Raw genomic sequence first — 21,016 nt, 5'->3', positions numbered from 1 at the left:
AATTCTGGGAAATCTTTGATTGATTTATTTTGTATCTTGGGGAAAAAAAGTTTAAAGCTGTAAATCATGGTAAAGTCTGCTGAGGTCCACTATTAAATAAAATGCATGTGAAGGTGCAGTACTAAGTGTCTTAAGTCATCCAAGATTGTAACTATGTTTTTCTTCTGTATTTTTCAAGTTTTGTGTTAAAGGCAAATGTGCCTTTAATATTATAAGACAGACTCAAAATTTTTGAGAGAATTTTTTTATTTTTTGATTGAAACCTTTTTTTCTTTATTACAGGAATGGCTTAGAAGTACGTTTTGGTTAATCACAGAATCACAGGATGGTTGAGGTTGGGAGGGACCTCTGGATCATCCTGCACTTTTTGTGGAAAATATAATCATGGTTCTGAGAAGGCAATGCTGTATACAGGACAGTATAAACTGTATTTTATAAATGAATATTGAGAAAACAAAAAAGTATTACCCTGAAACAGTACTTTGGCGTAGCGTAATTTATGGTATTAAAGCTCATTATTTGAAAGAAACTTTATTCTGTAGTTTTCATTCTGTTTGGTGGGTATACTTATTTGAAAATAACACAAATGTGGTATTTTGATTAAGGATGGTATAAGAGTAGCTGTTAAACTATTGGTAAACTTCAAAACTATGTTATTTACCAAGAGGTCTTATGGTATTGATGGTTAAAAATAACATCTAAAATTACATCTGCTAATTTGATAGATCTTTGTGCATAATCAATATAATTAAAGATCCACTGGGCAAGAATGTACCCAAAAGAAAGGAGAGAAGGATTAAAATGGTTGTTTGGTGTTTTTTAAGGTCTGCATAAAATAACCTTACTAGAAATAGTAGGAGAACCTTTTTTTTTTTTAAAATAAATATTTGAAAATGCTAATGAACATTATGTAAAGTATGTTCGATGGGAAAACTAACTTAGTTGTCAGTGTTGTTTGAAAAAAGAATGATTGCATTTCAAAATTAGTAAGTAAAGCCTAAAAAGGCTTTACTGTACATACCCATTTTAACAGCATCCCCAAATGCTATGGTTTTCATGCAAGTTGTTTTGCTTCTCTAAAACTAAGCCTAATTTCTGAGAGATGGAAAGGCAGACTGTGGTAATAGCATACATATATTCACTCTAAGACTCTTAGGTTGTTTTATAAGAATACAAGGAAATAAATCTTTTTTCCTCTGGTGATTCAGATCTTCCCTGGAGAAAACCTGGAATACAAGTAAACTTTTTCTGTAATGTCAAAAAGAGCTATGATTACTAAAATATTATTACTGATATAAGGTACAAGACTCTAGGGAAAAGAAATCTAACACCTACCTCCTTTTGTGCATCAGATATGTTTAGGGAAATGATATGACAGTACTTCAACCTGAATTTGATTGTTTCTGTTATTATAAAACTTTTTAAGCACCAGAGGGCAATGTTGGGCAAATATTGCTGAATTCTGCTGTCCAGCAAGGAGCAATATTGAACATGTCATTCAGACATTCTAGATATGTCACTGTATTTTCAATCTTACCCGTGTTGATTATGTTTTAAGGGTGAGTATCTTGATCTCAGTTTATACCTGGAACTCTGAAGCCCAGTTGAGGTTTATTTTGTTCTGTTTTTTTCAATTTTGATGAGTTTTTACACTTTGTTTTAATCTCTTTACCCTTAAAAACTAAAAGTTTTACTGAATAGTAAAACTTACATAAGGAGAGAAGTGAATGATGTATATCCCAGTCATAGTCTGTTCTTAATACACACGTTTTGGCATTTCCATTGCATTTTCTCTGTAGAAAAGCTCTCAGTGTTCATTGCCTTTGTTTTTGAAGAATTACGTCTTAGAGTGAAAATACATTTTCAGTGCAATATAAGAAAAATGCATTGTACTGAAGACTTGATTTGCTTTATCAATTATCCTATGGTCAGCATGCTGTTTTTGTGGATACAATGATCCAAGGGTGTCACTTTGACATAATCTCAGGGGGTTTAGATCAATATATGCTGTATTTAGCAATTTTTTTGCTCTGCTGTTATGAAATCATTTTATTACTAGTAACTTCTCAAGCAAAGTAACTCTTCCTGCTTGCCCATAAACACATTAATATTTTGGATGATTGTACTCCAGAAGCGCTCAGGTGCCTATTTCTCTGTTACTGTCTGTATTTATGTTGAATCTTGTCTCGCCTCCCTCCCAAACCAGACATAAGGGAATGTGGAAGAGTCTGTAGTTAACGTGCTTGTATGGTCTCAGTCCTTTGGCTAAGAAGATGCTTTATCTGACACCTGGGTTCTGTTCATTGCCTTTCTTGACCTTTGACTATTTGCCTTTCAAAATATTATCATTTACTTAGTCCATTTTATTTTGTTTTCTAATGCCTCTGGTCTTTAGTTCCTCAGGGAACTCTGGTTGGACTCTGGTCCATTCCATGTCTCAGTTCTCTGCAATGAGAGAGCTCACAGGTGTCATAGATCAAAACTCCAGCTGGACTGTGGGGTTTTGGCCAGCAATTCTGACTCATACGGCAGCCTGTATTTGTGGACATGTGGGTGCTTTTTATGTATTTCCCAGGACTGTGCTGTGTATGGTTCTCCTTGGGGTGATTTTTTTCTCTGCAGGACCCTGAAAAGTCTTTCAGTGGAATGTCTTCCCATGCACCTCATCAATCTTAATTTGATAATGGCGGATGTCTAATTGCTGAGATGAGGGACTGATCTGTATTATCTAAGAGCCCAAGACTGGTGATATAGCAAGAAGTAGAATGGATGTATAAATGTATGTGCTAGAATCCAGCATGATTAAAATGCTTTCACCTTTTCTCAGTCCAGAGCCATTATACAGAGGTGAGCCTAGCAAAGTAATGCAAAATTCCCTTCCGTGTGCAGGGAAATTAAGTTTTGAAATAGGACACCCAAAATGCCTTTTTGCAACCTATATTCTGGAAGTGCTGGCTATTCTAGAGGATAGGCTGTTATTTCAGGGCATTAGGTCAGGCAAAGGAGGTAAATTCTGATGCCCTGAAGAGTGGGGGCATTCAGAGTTCAACCTTTTGCTTTTTGGGTGCAGATGTGAAGTACTAGATCCTCTGCTCCAGAATCCACCCAGGCCAGGCCCTCACAATGTGTTGCTGGTATGGAGGACTTGCTGTATAATTTTCTTTTAAGCATAGTTTTTCTAGAGTTTTATATAAAACATCAGATTGACCAGCATGATTTGGACCTCATTCATCTAGTCAAGAGAGCTATGATGCCTAGTACCGCCTGAGTTGATAGTCATTGTAGGCCCAAAGTTTTTATTTCTCTAGGACCACCTTAGTGACTCAGGCCTTAGCACCTGTATCTCAAATGCTGGAGGCTAGATGGCTCTTTGTACTAGAGGGAAAATGCTTCCCCCCTTACTGGGATGTTTCACCAGGAGCAGAAAGGTTTCCATGAAGTGTGGTTATATGGAGCAGTGTTTTTGCCTGTTGCTTGGCTAGCTCTGAATCTCTTGTTAGTCTTGGTTCTTGTCCTAGTAAAACCCAAGGAATCTGATCTGTCCTTTGCTTGGATCGTGTCTTATCGGAGAACAGTCTCAAATGTGTTATCCCCTTAAGACTGCTGTACCTTTTTTTCCTATCCCACCAACTTCTGAGTGATTATAAAAAACACTAATAGTGAAAAGAGTGGTGAAGACAAAATGTGGTCCTCTCAGGTGGGAGCCTTTCAGCGTATGTTTATAGGGGAAATACACTTTACTAAAGATAAGTAAATACATTTTTGTTTCCTGTCTGAGGACAGTTGCAGGAGAATTCAGTGCTACTGGAGGAGGAGAATTTTTTTTTTAGCTCTAGACCCTTGCAAGGGAAGGACAGAAGGACGTTGGCCTTATGTTGAATTGCTGGATAATAACTCACCAAGGTGACAGGGCACCTGCTTGACACTTGTCATGGTGGATGAAGATGTCAAATTGAAGAACTGTCATATTTGATTAAACCCAGTGCATATTATGACTGAGTAGGCTCTGTGTGTGGGGTGGAGTTTTTTAATGTTACTGTCTGAGAAGTTTAAACCAGAACTGTTTAGAAAACTTGCTGTCATTGAAAACTAAAAGATTTAGATACATGAACAACTTTGGCATATGCATCATATCCTAACAATTAAAAAAAAAAAAAAAGAAAAGGCTGCGTAACTGCAGTGCTATTTGTCTAAATCCTGACATGCTTAGGAACAAGGTGTTGTTTTGTGAAGGAAAACACAGTTACACGAAGTTATCTTAATGGAGTTGAGCAGCCTGACATTCAAAGAGAAATTTCAGAAATGATGAAGAGTAGTAGGAACGTGGGAGAAAGCTTTATTTATTCAACTCCTCCCACCCTACCTGAGGAAAACTGAGCTAATTAGGACTACGTCTTAATGAGGAGCTTCTCATATTTCAGAAAAGTGACTGGACTATGGTTTTGCAATGAGTCATCTATGCTGTAATTTCCTAGTGTTTTGGATATGTTTGTATGCACTCGATATCTGGATTAATTTTGGGAGTTAAGGAGGAATGGAAAAGTAGCAGGGAGTATATTAATTGTCACAAGGTAAATTCAGTTTAGATATTAGGAGAAAGTTTGAACTGGGAAAGCTGTTTAAGCAGTGTTAAATTGTCTAATCTGCTTTTTGAAACTACAACTGAGAGAAATTAAAAAATTGTCTAGATAAATGTGTAAGAAATGGTTTGTGTAGAACTGGCTCTGCTTCAGAGCAGGGAGATGCATTAGATGATACTGAGAGGTCCCTGTCAGCTCTACCTTTTGACAACTTTCTATAGTTGATATTAAACCACTTATTTTAATTTTTATCATTCTTTTTAGGACTCTACAAGTCCCTAGATCAAAGTGTTTAGTTGAGGTGCATCCTGACTAATCTGAATATGTTTGAATGTTTGGCCAAGCGGTAGTTCAGTGCTTTGGGGCCTGAGATAATTTTACAAAGCCTTTTGTACCTGTCTTAAGGATGAGTTCTGGAGTTTGTGGGGTTACTTTTCATCTGTGTTCTGAGATTTGCTTCAATCGAAGCAAAACCAGAGCAATTATGGTGAAGACTGGAGCTAAGTCACTAGTAGAAAGGGTAAATGTTCACCGCTTTTCTGAGGGGCGAATCCTCAGGAGGGATTCTTGTTGAATCGCATGCAATCAGTTATGTTGTATCATCTCTAAAGTTAGTTTGTGCTAGCCAATTATTGCAGTAGTTACTTTGGTGTCTTTGTAAAATATTCTCTGACTGCAATATTTCAAAATAAGGAGAGCACAAAGGTCCTTTTAAGTTCTTAGCTACGTAAATGCATCCTTCTGGAAAGCAGTGATCAAGTTTGCATTTATGAAGTGGGAATCACAGAGCATCAGTGCTCTGATATCCTGGTTGATGAAAGTGTAGCACAATAGAATTATTTTTTACTTGAAATTTGTTGTGATTGCTCCTGACAGCTGAAGACTACATGTGGAATTGGGGGGAAGAGTCTACAAAGAAGTAATTGCTAGAATGAAGGGTGTATAGCTTTTGGGTACATTAGGCGCTGTGTGAATGTTGCTGACTTGAGATCTTCAGTAAAAAAGAACTCAAGAACCTGCCAAATACATTGAGCTTGTTTTCTTAAGTTTCTAGTGTGTTGACAACTTCCCTGTTCACAATCTTAAATGCAAAACTTTCCTTTATTACATAATGTATGCATTATATAGATGAATGTTAATTTTCCACGAAACACTGCCTTTTGAGGAGGGAAGAAATTCTGATGAAGAATTTCGTTCAGTTTTTGACCATTAGGGGTTGATTTTAGTTAGTAACCAAGAATTACTTGAAGAAAACTCGGTGGTGATTAGGCCCTATGCAAATCAGGCCATTAAGGACTAAGTGTATATGACAGGTCAAGTTCCAGTCATTGGCTGGATAATTCAGGTGGTGCCATTTTCTTTTCCTGCAGCACTTGTTATCAAATGAGTATCAATTTTCCTAATTGAGAGTTAGAGACAGAAGAGTGCTGGTTGTTTGCCTTTTGCACCTGACATGAGCGTTAGAGGTGCACCGTTCAGAAACCTTTTTAATTAGAAACTAGGCAATCATGGGTGTTTTCAAGGGAAAGCAAGTACTAGTGGTCTGGCACTGTGCAGATATCATTGACGGTTCTTAAACTCTTTGGTTTTCAGCCTCTGTGTGGCTTTCTGTGGCTCAAACTGTTAATTTTTTTTTTTATCTGTCTTTACAAAAATAGTATCTACTTTTTTGATCCACTCTTGAGTTCCTGTGAAGCATTTTCATAGAACTGGGGTTTAACCCAGTTGTACTTTCCATATTAAATGTTGGAGAGAATAATACTGGATAACATCTTCATAAAAAATAAATATTTAAGCAGCCACAGTGTTGTACAACAATAAATTTATTACTTCTAACAGTACGTACTGTGTTCAGAAGTCTTAAATTTATAAATTGAGATTAGAAAAGCAATGAATCTAGTCAGGAAAGTAATGCTGTATTTAAAAGTTTGTTAAATAATATTTTTGGCTTCATTTCTTGTTTTTGTCCCATTTTTTAACTGCAGGAAGCTTAGATATTTCTCTGACATGCATTAAGGGAGTAAATCATACAAACTAACTGCAGATATCTAGGCGGGATAGATAGTCAACTTAGTAACATGAATGTCTTATTCCAACTCCTAATTTAGATATTTAGTTAGATAATAAAGTTAGACTAGCTGTGTTATCTGTAATTATCCAGATTTTTCCTCCTCCTAGATAAGTCTTTTTTGGCCAGAAACTTTAATTAAAGCTAGGCAATAGCTGCTACTGATGTTTGATTTCCACTGTCCAAAATATAACCAAATATATAAATAAGGTCGCAGATGCAATTAAATGTAGGTACAAAAAAAACCTTGCAGATTATATCACTTAATCTTTTTATTATGCTTGGGTCTATATTTTTGTTTGTAATCCATGTGTTTTCCCACCACAGACAGATCTTGAAATGCATGCTTCACTGTTGAATACAAATCTTGCAGTAATTAGATGCATGCTTGAGTCACTAGTTCTTTAAAACCAAAGCAGCTGTTATGACAAATTTGAGTGAATCCTAAAAGCTTGTTGATGATGTAATGTAAAGGATTAAAATATAAGTGTTTGTATCACATAAGTGGATTTATATGTGTAATATGACTTTTTCCAGGGTCTCTTGACAGCAGGAGTAGAATTTGAATCTCTTCCTGCAGCTCTTTCTCTGCCTGCGGAATCTGGTCTCTATCCGGTAACTCTTGTTGGTGTTCCTCAAACCACTGGGCAGATCACTATCAATGGTAAGTAGTATCTTTAGTCATTCTCTTGCCAGCAAAACGGTTACATTTTTTAAGTCTCTGTGGATTGCATATGTTTCTATGACACAGTTTCAATTGGTATCCTTTATAGATTTGCTGCTCTGAATTCTCCTCAGTATGTAAAACAACCCCCCTAAAAAAAAAAATCTGAAAACGCCCTTTTCTATGCTAGACTTCATTAAGAACATAGCCCGTGATGCTGAAAAATCACTTGTTTGTAACGGCAGCAATGAAGAGATATTTACAATAATATCTTGAGTATGAGAGGAAAAGGATAATGAACTCAAACTCCCCTTCATTAATGTTTTCATTTGAAAATCTTCTGAGAAAAATTACTTGAACGTCTTCATGAGAATGCACACGATAATCTTCAGTTCATTTTTCTCAATTAACCATGTTCATGTAAGATTACAGAAATTTTTGTAATTTGCTTGTGTAGAAACAATTTAGCTGATGTGGGTAGTCTGTTGCAGTGCAGATATCATTTCATTAATAAGCCTAAATAGAATTGTGTAAGTAAAGAGAATTAAAGAGCTTTCGTAGAAGACTAGCAGATCAGTCTCTCTGAAAAGGCAGTATATGCGAAGATGACAGATGTAACAAGAAGTAGTATTGAAGCATAATACTGATGTATAAGTTTAAGTAGATATTCCTGGAGTATAGAATTGCAGGAAAAGCACCATTTTAATAAAGTTCAACACCAAAACAAGAGGGCTCTGAACCTGAAAAAATTTTGTTCAGACTGAGTTTTTCTTAAATGCTTTTCTCTCTGCTCATAATGCCATTCTCCATTTGTTTTTCCTTCATGAAGTATTTTGGTAAATTCAGAATAGCATCAAAGCACTCAATAACATTTGTGATGTAGTTGTCTGCTTTTAGTTTCACATACTAAAAAGTATTACAAGTAGAGGAATTGATTTCTGCATTTGGCTGTTATTCATGTATTAATGTGAATATTGTGAGGCTATGCTAGGCACATGTAGTAAAGACAAGTTTTTCACTAGTACTGGACAGGTTTTTTTCTGGAAAATTTCTGGTAATTGTTCTTCTTTACCCTATCAGTGAATTCACAGAAAATCTTTATTTTTTTCAGTAAAGAAGCATGTCAGTGAATTGTCTCTTTGTGCCTGCTTTTTTGACACTAGAGTATCAAACAATAAATTTTCCTTTGGATATAGGTTGTATGTATTACAGAATGGTTGGGGTTGGAAGGGACCTCTGGAGATATTTTGGTCCAACCCTCCCTACTCAAGCAAGGTCACCTAGAGCAGGTTGCCCAGCACTGTGTCCAGATGGCTTTTGATTATCTCCAAGGACGGAGACTCCACAACCTCTCTGGGCAACCTGTTCCAGGGTTCCACCACCCCCACAGTGAAGAAGTGTTTTCTTGTGTTCAAGTGGAATTCCCTGTTTTTCAGTTTGTGCCTGTTCCCTCTCGTCCTGTCTCTGGGCGCCACTGAAAATAGGCTGGCCCCATCCTCATGACATCCTCCCATCAGATGTTTATACACATTGATAAGTTCACCCTGAGCCTTTTCTTCTCCCAGCTGAACAGTCCCAGCTCTCTCAGCCTCTTCTTGTATGAGAGATGCTCCAATCCTCCGCTAGACTTGCTCCAGTCTGTCCATGTCTCTCTTGTACTGGGGAGCCCAGAACTGGACACAGCACTCCAGATGTGGCCTCAGTAGGGCTGAGTAGAGGGGGGAATCACCTCCCTCGACCGGCTGGCAACGCTCTTCCTAATGCAAGCCAGGATACCGTTGGCCTTCTTGGCCACAAGAGCACATTGGTGGCTCCTGTGCAACTTGGTGTCCCCCAGAACCCCTATGGCCTTCTCTACAAAGCTGCCAGTGGGCCCTCAGAATGTAGTATTGTAGGATTATGTCTCCCCAAGTGCAGGATGTCGCATTTCCCTTTGTTGAACTTAATGAGGTTCCTGTCAGCTCGCTTCTGCAGCCCACTGAGGTCCCTCTGGTGTATCAGCCACTTCTCCCAACATTGTATCGTTTGCAGACTTGCTGAGGGTGCACTGTGTCCCATCATCCAGGTTGTTAATGAGGATGTTAAACAGTATGGGCCTCAGTATCAATCCCTGGGTGACACAACTAGTAACTGGGCTCCAGCTGGACTTTGAGCTGCTGACTGCAATCCCCTGAGCCTGACAGTTCAGCTAGTTTCCAGTTCAGCTCACTGACCACTTATCTAGTCCACACTTCATCAGCTTGTCTATGAAGATGTTATGGGAGACAGTGTCAAAAGCCTTGGTAAAGTCAAGGCAAACAACATCCCCTGCTCTTCCCTCATCCACCAAGCCAGGCATCTCATCGTAGAAGGCTATCAGGTTGGATAAGCGTGATTTTCCCCTTTGCAAATTCATGCTGACTACTCCCGATCACCTTTTTGTCCTTCATGTGTCTGGGAATAGTATCCAGGATTAGCTGCTCCATCACCTTCCCAGGGATCGAGGTGAGGATGACTGGGCTGTAATTCTATGGATCCCCCTTCTTCCCCTTTTTAAAGATGGTGTTGACATTCGCTCTCTTCCAGTCCTCCAGTATTAAGGAATAAGTATTAAGACCTCCAGTATTAAGGGTAAGGAGTCAGTGTTGACGTAATTTCCTGTTAAATAGAACATCTGTTTTCTTTAGTGACTGTAACCTTTTAGTAAAACATCATAATGTGACAATCAAAGAATGAGCTGCCTTTCACAGGGGTGAAAGTGTGTGTGTATTTTGTTCTGTGGGTTTTTTATTTTGTTTTGTTTTTTAGACAATTCATTTGCTTTAGAGTTTTTTTTTTTTTTTTTTAAGCTTCTGGATACAGTTTCCTATTAATATTTTTTACAAGAAATGGGTGACTCTTAACATATGTTGAAGGATAAGAAGTTTTGTGTACACCAGTGGATTAGGTGACATGCTGTTGTAAAATGGTGGTCTGTACACTGTGACTTGTGATTATAGAAATCTTACCACCAAGTGTGGTGGAAATCCTGGACTCTATTTTTTATTTTTCCTGTCATAAATATAAAAGCAAGGATGCATGTTATTTCTATGATGTGGGTTTTTTATAAATATTATCATTTTTTATGGGATTGAAAATCTTTTTAAATTTCGTGTCTTAGTAAGATTCTGCTGTAGAGAAGGTGGTGGTTTGGGTAGTGGAAATACTGGCAAGATCTGACATTTAAGCTTTCTGTACATTTAGACCTGTCAGAAAACCAAATAATTTCAGAATATGCTGGTGTTTTCTCCCTAAAATCAGGGTATCACACTTCAGTTTTTGGAGTCTTCAGTGACTGCCTGCTGGACAATCTGCCAGGAGTCAAGACCAATGGCTGTACTGTTGAAGTCATTCCAGCTTTGCCAAGACTGCAGATCAGTACCTCCCTTCCAAGGTGAGAACCTGAATAAAGTGGCGATTCTGTCTCTGCTATTGTTTGTCATGCATAAAATTAATACAGTTTAATTTTAACTTCTACACTAGAAACGTGCAACATATATTTGCTTGGGTTTTTTGTTTTACTGGTTGAAATCTTGGAATTTCGTAGAAAATGTATTGAGATCTAATTAACTGAGGCAGCGTACTGGTTGGTCTTTAATAAAGATGTCTTTTTAAAAGACTGAATACTATAAATGCTAGGTGGTTGTAAAATGTAGAAGTAAACAAACACAAAAAACCTTATGTATTAATGTAGGATTGGAAGGGGAGCCTCTGGAGGTCATCTGATCCAGGACCTTGCTCAAAGCAGGGCCTCCTTTGACAATAGATATGACTTTTAAGGTTAGTTCAGGTTGCTCAGGACATTATCTAGTCAAGTTTTAAATATCTCTATGGGCAGTGTTTCCATCACCCCTTGAGGGAATATTTTCCAATGTCTGACCATCTTCACTGTGAAAATTTGTAATCAGAATTTCTCTTCTTGCAACATGTCCTCATTTGTCACTGTGCACCTCCAAAATGAGTGCGGCCATGTGTTGTCCTTAGGTAGCTGACGACAGCAGTAAAAATCTCCTTCAGGCCTTCCTCTTTCTCAAACTGAACAGACTCAGCTCTTTTGGATCTTCTCATGTGTTCCAGCCCCCTAGCCATTTTGATAACCCCCTTCTGGACTTGCTGTAATATTTCAGTATTTTCTTTGTAGTGGGGAGCCCCAAACAGTACTCCGGAAATTATATGTTTATGTACCTTTCTGAATTGTTTTAAACTGTCGAATTAGGTTACCTAAATTGTCCTAGGGGATATATATACCTATTTTTTGTTGCATTCTCAATATGGTTTACTTAGTAAAGCAATCAGTTTGGTTCTGATTTTTCCGTACTGCATTCTGTTTTTCTGATGTGGAGTGGGCTATGTTAATGGTGTCATATTACAAAGATATAAAAGTAATATCCTGATGAAGACCATATGACAGCAATAAAACACTGCAGTTGAGGTGCATGTTCATAAATTCCCTATAAAATTTTTTCTAGATGTGGCAGTCTGTGTAATTTAGCTGTTATCAAAATTAATATTGGATAGACAAAGTTATATATATTGAAAGACATGGTAAGTTTGAAATACAGAGGGAATTGCAAATATTCTTAAATGACCATATTTCCACATGCTGATTAAGCATTTAACTGATAATGTGGAGCATCCACAAGATTTGTGTTGCATCAGAGCTTTATTTTCTTTTCCACTGATGTTAACTTTACTCTTAGTCTCTTCAAATACTTGTGTTTCAGTTCTCACTCTCAGTTCCTAAGACATCCTTGGAATCCAGACATGGTTCTGGCTACCTTCCTGCATGCTGGAGAGCCCCTTGGTTACTGTCTGTCACTTACTCTTTCTCCCAGCCTCTACAGTATCAGCAAATTAGCTCATACAGCTCTCCTATCCTTTGGCTGCTCTGGAGAATGGGGTACTTTTAAAAGATGTAGGTGAAGAAATGAACAAAAGAACCCTCTTGATATACTGACAACAGGATGAAATCTGAATGTGATTTCTCTCCTTGCATCTTGCTGATTTGCTTTACCTGCTTTCCTGACACCCATCTTACCAACATTTGATGTCTCAAGTTGTATTTGTGAGAGGGAGTCTTTTCCTGGTAGAGCATGTTAGCTTTTATTGCTGATTGTCTTTGTGGGGACTGAGCTGACTTTTCTTCCTTCTCATCAAATTTATTTATTTTTGAAGTATTTGAAATAATCTGGATACAGTATGTATTAGGTCGCTTCTTTGGAGATAAAAGTGTTGGTCTGTAGGACCAGGTTTATCTGGTTATGCTACTTAAAAGCATACAGACCATTACTGTCTCTTCAATAAATGACTGATACAATAGTAATTTTGGGGTACCAGTGATATTGGCAATAATAATCCCAAGCCTTTCTAGGCATATTGCAACGTCTATTTAGAAATGTAAACAAATTTTATTTAACTATATTATGGAAGGTCAGTTTTAATAAGCTCAGTTCAGCAGAGGCTGTAGTGAAGTTTGCTGTTTATTGAGAATGACGTTGTTTTTAAATATATACATATATATAAATATAAAAATGTATGTAAAATATAAATATATATATTGTGTGTGTATATATATATTTATATAAATACAAAGATATCTATCACTGGATTAACATAGTGTTAGTGTAACACCCCATAAGATAGGAAAACAGCGTGAAGACAATGACTTTGTCTTGGCAGAACTGCAAATACTATATAGATAAAACTATGGACGATTTCTAATATGGATAAACTTGGATAGAAATTGGTTATTTCCGCAGCAACTGCAAATTTTTGAAACTGCATGACAATGCAGCAGGCATTCTAGGTTGCTTTCTTGATGAGTACTTTCTAATGCAGCAATGCTGCTATGCCTGAGGTCTTGTTTATGGGCAAAGAGGAAATGTACCTTATGTATAAAGCCAAGAATTTTTTGTTTGTATCTTTACTATCTAATTCGGGATCATCATTAGTCCAGATGTAATTACTACAGAAGAAGGAGGAGAAAGACAGGAAAAAGAATGCTTCATACAGAGAAAGAATCGCTAATAATAATACGCATAAAATTATTACAGACACACTACCAAATTTCTACCCATTTTCCTGGTGTCATGCTTATCCTTCCGCTGCTCCTCTGGGTCCTCAGGTTGGTCTCTTCAGTCTGGTTGTGGTGTTACAGTGAGTCGTCAGCATCTGGATTCCTTTGCTGGGAGGAATATAACGTTGATGGTCTCTTGTGTTCATTACTCCAGGATACCCCGAGGTCATTTTTCTGTTTCCTATCAGGCTGCTACACCTTGCTCTTTCCTCACTGGTATGCAGCTCCATGTTACATCCAGACTTACCAAATATGGTGCATTTTTCGTATGTTAGGTACTTGCTCTTTTTTTCACTTTGTTATCCCCTGAAAACAGGTTTTGTCAGCTCCATCTGCTTTTCTTTAACTGACCATTGGTGAGTTGTTTATAGCCATGGGGTCTCCGGTGCCAACCCTGTGCCTCATCTCTTGTCATCCCTTGCCAGTACTCCTCTGTGCTGCATCTGGTGTCTCCACTTCTCAAGGCCTCTGCCTTGGGGCCTGTATTTCCCTTCGCTACATCATTACATTATAATCATTACATTCTACACAGACCTGCTACTTGACACTACTATCTGTATAAAACTATGGTTGCCCCATACAAAGATAAAGAAGAGTAAAACAAATTAGGCATAGCCCGCTGGTCAGAAGAAAAATTGCTGCTACAGCTAAACTAAGTCAAAACCAAGTTGCAGGCAGAGCAGGACCAGTTCAAAGGGAGCCCAAGAAGCCTCAGTCCCAAGGTCTTCCAAGGTCAGAGTGAAGCCTGTGGCTCCCAGCTAGCAAAGGCAATACTATATTACTGAGCTATGGGGCTATAATACTTGGACAGATAAGAAGTGAGGCAGTGCTCAGTATGAGAAGATCTCTTACAGCAAAGGATGCATATGCTGAATTAGCTTCAACTCAGGTTTCATATGTACATTGAAACAGTCAAAATAGCCATTCTTTTCGTTTGTTAGTATGCAATTCCTCCATGTTTTTGTCTCGGTACAGAGGGAAAAAAGAAATTCCCTCTTTCCTCTCCCATTGCCTTTCCAAATGCCCATACTTCAGAGTGTTGTAATGACAAGGATATACCACAGCAAGATTTAAATGATCAAAAAAATGTGTATTTTATGTATTTGTTGTCAAAGACACTTTCTGAAAGACTAAGACTCTGCTGTGATACTTGTTTGTGGAGAGTGCTTATCTTGTAGTACATTAAGAGAGGTCGGCTAGCAAAAATACCTGCGAAGAGAAGTTACTGAACAGGGGATTGACAACTAATTTATCAGTCATTAATCTCGGTAGCTTTTGCCCTTGTATCCTTGATCCCGTCTGGCCACTTTGCAATAGCATGAAAAATACGGTCAGAAATTGAACCTCTGCCCATCTGTCTTGTTCTGCAATCCTTCTTCCCTCATTCAGGTTCCTTAAATAGTTCGTTTATATTCGCTATTTCACCTTTCGCTCAGTGATTTTCTTCCAGGATCCACTCCTATAAGGGTTATGCCCTCCGCTCTCCACTAAAACTGCACTCTCCAAGCTCCCATATTACTTCCTCCTGGCAAAGTTCAAGGTTATTGCTCAATTCTGCTTTATCCATGTGCTGTCATAGGCCTGTGCATATCTGCTATTTCAAAAATTGACAGATTTGACACATTTGTTATTTTAAAATCAAACTCCTGACATTCATTTAAATAAATGCATTTAAATATTCAAATGGACTATTAAAATAATTAAATTTATTATAGTTTTGGCAGTAATTTTTAATAAGCTCTCACAGTTAGAAATACATATTTTATATTGTTTGAAATCTGAATTATCTTACGCATAACATATTAACTTTGTCCTCGATAGCTCTAAAAAAATGGTCCTAGCTAAAGTTAGAATGGAAAGTGATATCTAATATCTTGCAAGATTGTAGAGCAGTAGCTGGTCAATCTTGGAAGAGTGGTTGATGGAATATAATGACTTGAATAAGCTTTTGACGTGTTTTTCGTAATATTTGGTTTACATATTTATCGCTCTCTGCAGGTCTGCTCATACGCTTCAGCCTTCTTCAGGGGATGAAATCTCCACTAATGTGTCTGTCCAGCTTTACAATGGAGAGACCCAACAGCTTATCATTAAGTTAGAAAATATTGGAACAGAACCTTTGGAGAAACTAGAGGTCACAGCAAAAACAGTCAACACTAAGGGTATGTATGCTGATATATATTTAGAAATAATGATCCCTTTTTCTTTGATAAAAGGGGGACTACTTGTTATAAGCTTAAATTGAGGGAGTTTTGAATAAATATTGTGATCACTCTTAAGTTTGATTATATTTGTAGAAACATGGAAATGAAAGAGGATATAAGAAAACATAGAAAGAAAATATAGAAACATTTGTGTGTTAAAGGGTCACCAGTTTTTTGGAAATCTAGATTTCACTTTAATGTCACTTAAAAAAAAATCCTAAGGTAATAAAGCAGGAATCTTGGATCTAAACTATTTTCTCCGTATGCTTAAATACGGTGATTAGTTAATTAAATAAATAATCATTAACGCTAATGTATAGAGGAGAGAGTGGAAGTAAATAAGCCTACTTCTCTCTCAATCAGGTAGCAATAAGAAAAGTAGGATAAAACACTAAAAAACAAGGCAATGAAGAAAATAAGCTATTATTAAGATTAAAAGAGTAATTGAAGGTAAAGAATTACAGTACATATTTCTCCAGCTTTCACTTATTTCTTCTAAGATACGCTGTATATATTAACATTAAAATGTAGTCTGTAGGGTGAAGCTCAGTTTTGTTTTTTGATGTGTTTTATCATTTTTGGTTTGTCCTGTGAGGCATTGTTATAAAAACGATAATAACAGAAGAATTGCTGGTGACAAGCAAGATAATTTTTACTTACTCTGAAAATACCATATTTTATTGTAGGTTTTTCTTCTGTCAGTGCTAGAGTGTTAAAGTGCAACGTGATACCTGGTGATTTTTGTTCGTTTTGAGTATTCAAGCTCACAATTTCTTTTTTCAATAGAGTATCCTCTTCTCTCAACTTGAGAGAATAGGAGTTGCCAGTCATCTAAGAATAGATTTTCTGTCTGAGACTTGTTCGCAAGACTAATTTTAAAAGCTGAAAAGTATAATGAGTTGCTATTTTTATTTTAATAATTTCAAGGTGCTCCTAATATGCTAGGTGCTGTATGTATATAATGGAAAGACCAAATGCAGCACATGTATTAAATGGTGAAAAATGTGGGCCCCTGAATCAAAGGTGTTAATGAGACTCCTGGTACATAACACTATGCTGTTAAACTTGGTTCAGAATTTTGGAAAAGAGATCCTTTTCAACTTTCCAGCTATCGTAACTGGCACAATTAAAAGTTATAATTATAACTAAAAATTATATTTTAAGAAATAGGGTGGGAGAAAAAGGAGAAAAGTTGACACATTCAGCTGTAACTTCAGTAAAACTTTAATTTTACTTCATCCTTTCATGTTCTTTCTCTATAGAAAATCTTTATAACGCACCCTCCTAGTGTATTTGACAGTCTTTTAGATGCTATTAAGCATGATAATAATTGTCTTTATCAGGAAAAAGTTCTGATGAATGACTAAAAAGAATAGGTATACCTTTATTAAAAAATGCAGCACAAATCACCTTTTCTGAAAAACAGGAATGAGACTGAGTTTTGAGAAGTCAGAAATGATGTTTGTGTTAGTGTACCAGCTTCAGAAAATATGTTTGTGTATTGCATGTATTGAAAAATGCCTGTTGTGAGAATCATACAATCACAAAAAAGTATAGATTGGAAGAGACATCTGGAGATCATCTTACCCAACCTTCCTTTAAAAGCAAGGCTTCAGATTAGGTTATCCACGGTCCTGTCAAGTTGATTCTTGAAGATATCCAGAGAAGGAAATTCAACCACTTCTCTGGGCAGCCTATTCCAATGTTTCATTTTTCTCATGGTGAAGATTTTTTTTCTTATATCCAGACAGAATTTCCCCTGAAGCAATTTGTGTCCACTGCTTCTTGTCTGGTCACCATGCATCCTTGTGCATAGAGTATGTCCATCTCGTCTGTAATAGCTTTTCTGTACGGCTAGGGAGAGCTGGGATTTCCCCTGAGCATTATCTTATCTGAACTGAACAAACCCAGTTTCTTCAACCTGTCTTCGTATACCAAGTTCTCCCACTCTCTAATAATTTTAGTGGCCCTCCAGTACTTCAGGGTCTGTCTTGGTCTGGGTGGACCAAAACTGGACACAGTATTCCAGGTGTGGTCTAACAAGTGCCAAATAGAGTGAAATATCACAAAATCACAGAATGGTTGAGGTTTGCAGGGACCTCTGGAGATCATCTAGTCCAACCCCCTTGCTCAAGCAGGGTCACCTACAGCACATTGCCCAGGATTGTGTCCAGGCGGGTGTTGAGTATCTCCAAGGACGGAGACTACACAACCCCTCTGGACAACTTGTTCCAGTGCTCAGTCATACTCACAGCGAAGAAGTTTTTCCTCATGTTCAGACAGAGCTTCCTGTGTTTCAGTTTGTGCCCTGACCCCCCTGTCCTATCACTGGACACCACTGAGAAGAGTTTGGCCCCATCCTCTCTACACCCTCCCTTCAGATACCTTATACACACTGATAAGATTCCCCCTCTGCAGCCTTCTCCTCTCCAGGCTAAACAGGCCCAGCTCTCTCAGCCTTTCCTCACATGAGAGATGCTCCAGTCCCTTATTCATCTTAGTAGCCCTCTGCTAGACTCGCTCCAGTCTGTCCATGTCTCTCTTGTATTGGGGAGCCCAAAATACTGCAGATGTGGCCTCACCAGGGCTGAGTAGAGAGGGGGAATCACCTCCCTCGACCTGCTGGCAATGCTCTTCCAGTGCAGATGCTGTTGTGACCTTCTGGGCCAGAAAAGCACATTACTGGCTCATGGTCAACTTGTTGTCCACCAGGACCCCCAGGTCCTTCTCCATAGAGCTGCTTTCCAGCAGGCAGCCCCCAACCTGTCCTGGTGCATGGGGTTATTCCTCCCTAGGTGAAGGACCCTGCACTTCCCGTTGTTGAACTTCATGAGGTTCCTCTCTGCCCATCTCTCCATCTCGCCTGTTGAGGTCCCTCTGAATGGCAGCACAGCCCTCTGGTGTATCAGCCACTCCTCCCAGTTTTGTATCATCAGCAAACTTGCTGAGGGTGCACTCTGTCCCTTCATCCAGGTCACTGATGAATAAGTTGAACAAGACTGGACCCACTGGGTCCACAAGAATGGACCCTGGGGGCACCACTAGCTACAGGCCCCCATCTAGACTCTGCACCACTGATCACAACCCTCTGAGCTCTGCCATTCAGCCAGTTCTCAATGCACCTCACTGTCCACTCATCTAGCCTGCCCTTCCTGAGCTTGCCTATGAGGATGTAATGGGAGACAGTGTCAAAAGCCTTCCTGAAGTCAAGGTGGACAACATCCACTGTTCTCCCCTCATCTACTCAGCCAGTCATTCCATCACAGAAGGGAAATCAGGAAATAGGAAATAATTGCATTGCTTTGTCTGCTGGCCATACTCTTGCTGATGCAGCCTAGGACACAGTTTGCTTTCATTGCTACCAGGGCATGCCGCTGACTTATGTTTTGCTTTGTGTTCACCAGGACTCCTAGGTCCTTCCCAGCAGAGGAGAAAAAATAGTCAGACCCCATGGTAAAAAGAACCAGTAGTCCACATTAACCATGCAGTAATTATGTTATGTAATTGCGTGTAGGTGCCGCAAAGAGTTTGCCTTTTTTTAATGGACTCTGTCTTCCATTTTAGTGTAGTGATTACTGTAAATGACACAAATGCATAAAGATGGACTCACCATACAGTGCAAGAAAACAGGGTTCTAGTGATTAACAGAGAACGAGAAATTGGAAATGTCAGCAACTCAGTTTGGTCAGTGAATATGTTCTGTAGGCTGAAAATATTGCATGTGTGGAAAATGTGGATACTAGTTTAAGCCATGTCTAATAGTAACACAAGCTGTTAACTTGATATTATGTACCATGATGATATAATATATCAAGTTAAGAGCAAAAGCAGACACTTGCTTATGAACCGTCTGTAGTACCTGAGGAGGTTGTGTCTCAGATGTTCGTTACTACTTCTCAGCTGAAACATGGCTGTGATTTAAAGTATTTAAGGTTTTCTTGAGATCTGTTATGCATCTTCACCTGCCATAACCACAGCCTCCCCATCACCTTGGGAGCCCATGAGAAGTTGTTGCCCAATTTAGGCCAAATACAGGGAGCTTGCAGTCATCCTTAGTTTGACATGCTGTGGTTCTTTTGGTCTTGGCAGTCCCTCATGAGTCTTGTGCAGCTGTTGCGTGCGTGCCTGTCTGAATCCCATGTCCTCACCTTCTGTTTCTGGGGAGCAAAGATGAATGCTGTAAATGGCAACCATTCTCGCTTGCTGTTGTAGTATACTGGATGGTGTTTGCTGTTGCAGTGCAATGACCTGACCTCCTCCTTCATTACTCTGTGCTCCAGATGTTGGCTAGTCAGTCACTTTTCTTGGGGGAACTCACTTCTCTGGCGTTGGTTTTCGACATCTTGTTAATGAGATCCTCTGGGGATCAGGTCTTCAAACTCTCTCCAGTTCTGTTTTCTTCGGCTGCAGTTCTTTGACTTTTCAACTTTAAAAGCTTTGACAGCCTGGGCATCTGGTCCACCCGGGGCAAGTTTCCCAATGATGTATTCAAACATGAGAAGAATGTGCCAGGTGTTTTTACCAGGCTTGCAGGTTGTTAAGGTTCTGGTAGTGAGCATCAGCTTGGATGATGAAGCGAAACCTCATTGATCTTTCTTAGAAGCGATTGACCTCTGGAATTTAAACAGAGAGAAATTAATTCACCTGTCTAGCTGTATTCTTTCCATGGTCTTTGAACATATTTGTTGGCAGTCTCAGCTGTTTAACCATGTCCAGACCATGAATAAGAGATCCACTCTCAGGTCTGGGTAACTGATTTTTAAGGACTGTGAATATCCTGGAATAAATCTGCTTACGTTTGTTAACAACAAACAACAGTGTTTTGAATTGGAGTTGGGTTATGTTTGATACGGAGTTCTGAAAGCACTCAGGCTTTCCTCCAGTTAGTGCCAAGGTCCCTGTCATGATATGAAAAAGAAAAGTGTTGGTAATCCTGCCCCAGCCCTACCTGCCGTGGTTTTGCTATCAGGGTTTCTCAGCTGACTCTAACTTTTTGCCTGCACTGGTTGACACAAATCTTCATGAAACATATACTTCAGATTTCTATCTTCAGGTATCTGATCATATGTGCATTCAGTGTACATATGTGCGTGTTGTGTTCAGAGATACAATAGCATGTGAGGTATTTTGGTCTTATCCCTCTGTGCTGGTTGGGAAATGCTCTTGCCATTCTATTCTTTCAGCTATTCAACTTGAGAAGCAGCATTTGTTTTGGCTGTGTTCTATCCAGTCTTCTCCGTTCAGCTGTATTCTGTCCCTTTTTTAATTTCTACATTGTTTCTTTTTTTCCCCTACCTTTTAAACCCTTTTCCCCTCCTCTTCAAGTGTTTTAATTAAATTGCTTCTAATGCTGTTTGTTAGTCTCTGGGCCTCCAGGCTAAACTACATCTTTCTGTCTTCCTGTGA

At 38.6% G+C, this 21,016-nt stretch overlaps 1 protein-coding gene across 4 annotated transcripts in view; it reads left to right on the top strand.

Annotated features, from left to right (window-relative positions):
• TRAPPC9 (trafficking protein particle complex subunit 9) overlaps positions 1-21,016 on the top strand; it is a 455,157-nt gene that overhangs the window by 60,902 nt on the left and 373,239 nt on the right. For all 4 annotated transcript variants that reach the window (XM_064507900.1, XM_064507899.1, XM_064507902.1 and 1 more), the window contains 3 exons: positions 7,186-7,312; positions 10,592-10,724; positions 15,405-15,568. In XM_064507900.1, coding sequence (XP_064363970.1) covers positions 7,186-7,312; positions 10,592-10,724; positions 15,405-15,568 — 424 coding nt within the window. The remainder of the gene's footprint in view (positions 1-7,185; positions 7,313-10,591; positions 10,725-15,404; positions 15,569-21,016) is intronic.

Source organism: Dromaius novaehollandiae, chromosome 2 (assembly GCF_036370855.1).
Source record: "Dromaius novaehollandiae isolate bDroNov1 chromosome 2, bDroNov1.hap1, whole genome shotgun sequence".
In the NCBI taxonomy this organism is placed as follows: Eukaryota; Metazoa; Chordata; class Aves; order Casuariiformes; family Dromaiidae; genus Dromaius; species Dromaius novaehollandiae.
Note: the sequence above shows the minus strand (reverse complement) of the source record. Positions and strands in the feature narration are given on the sequence as shown.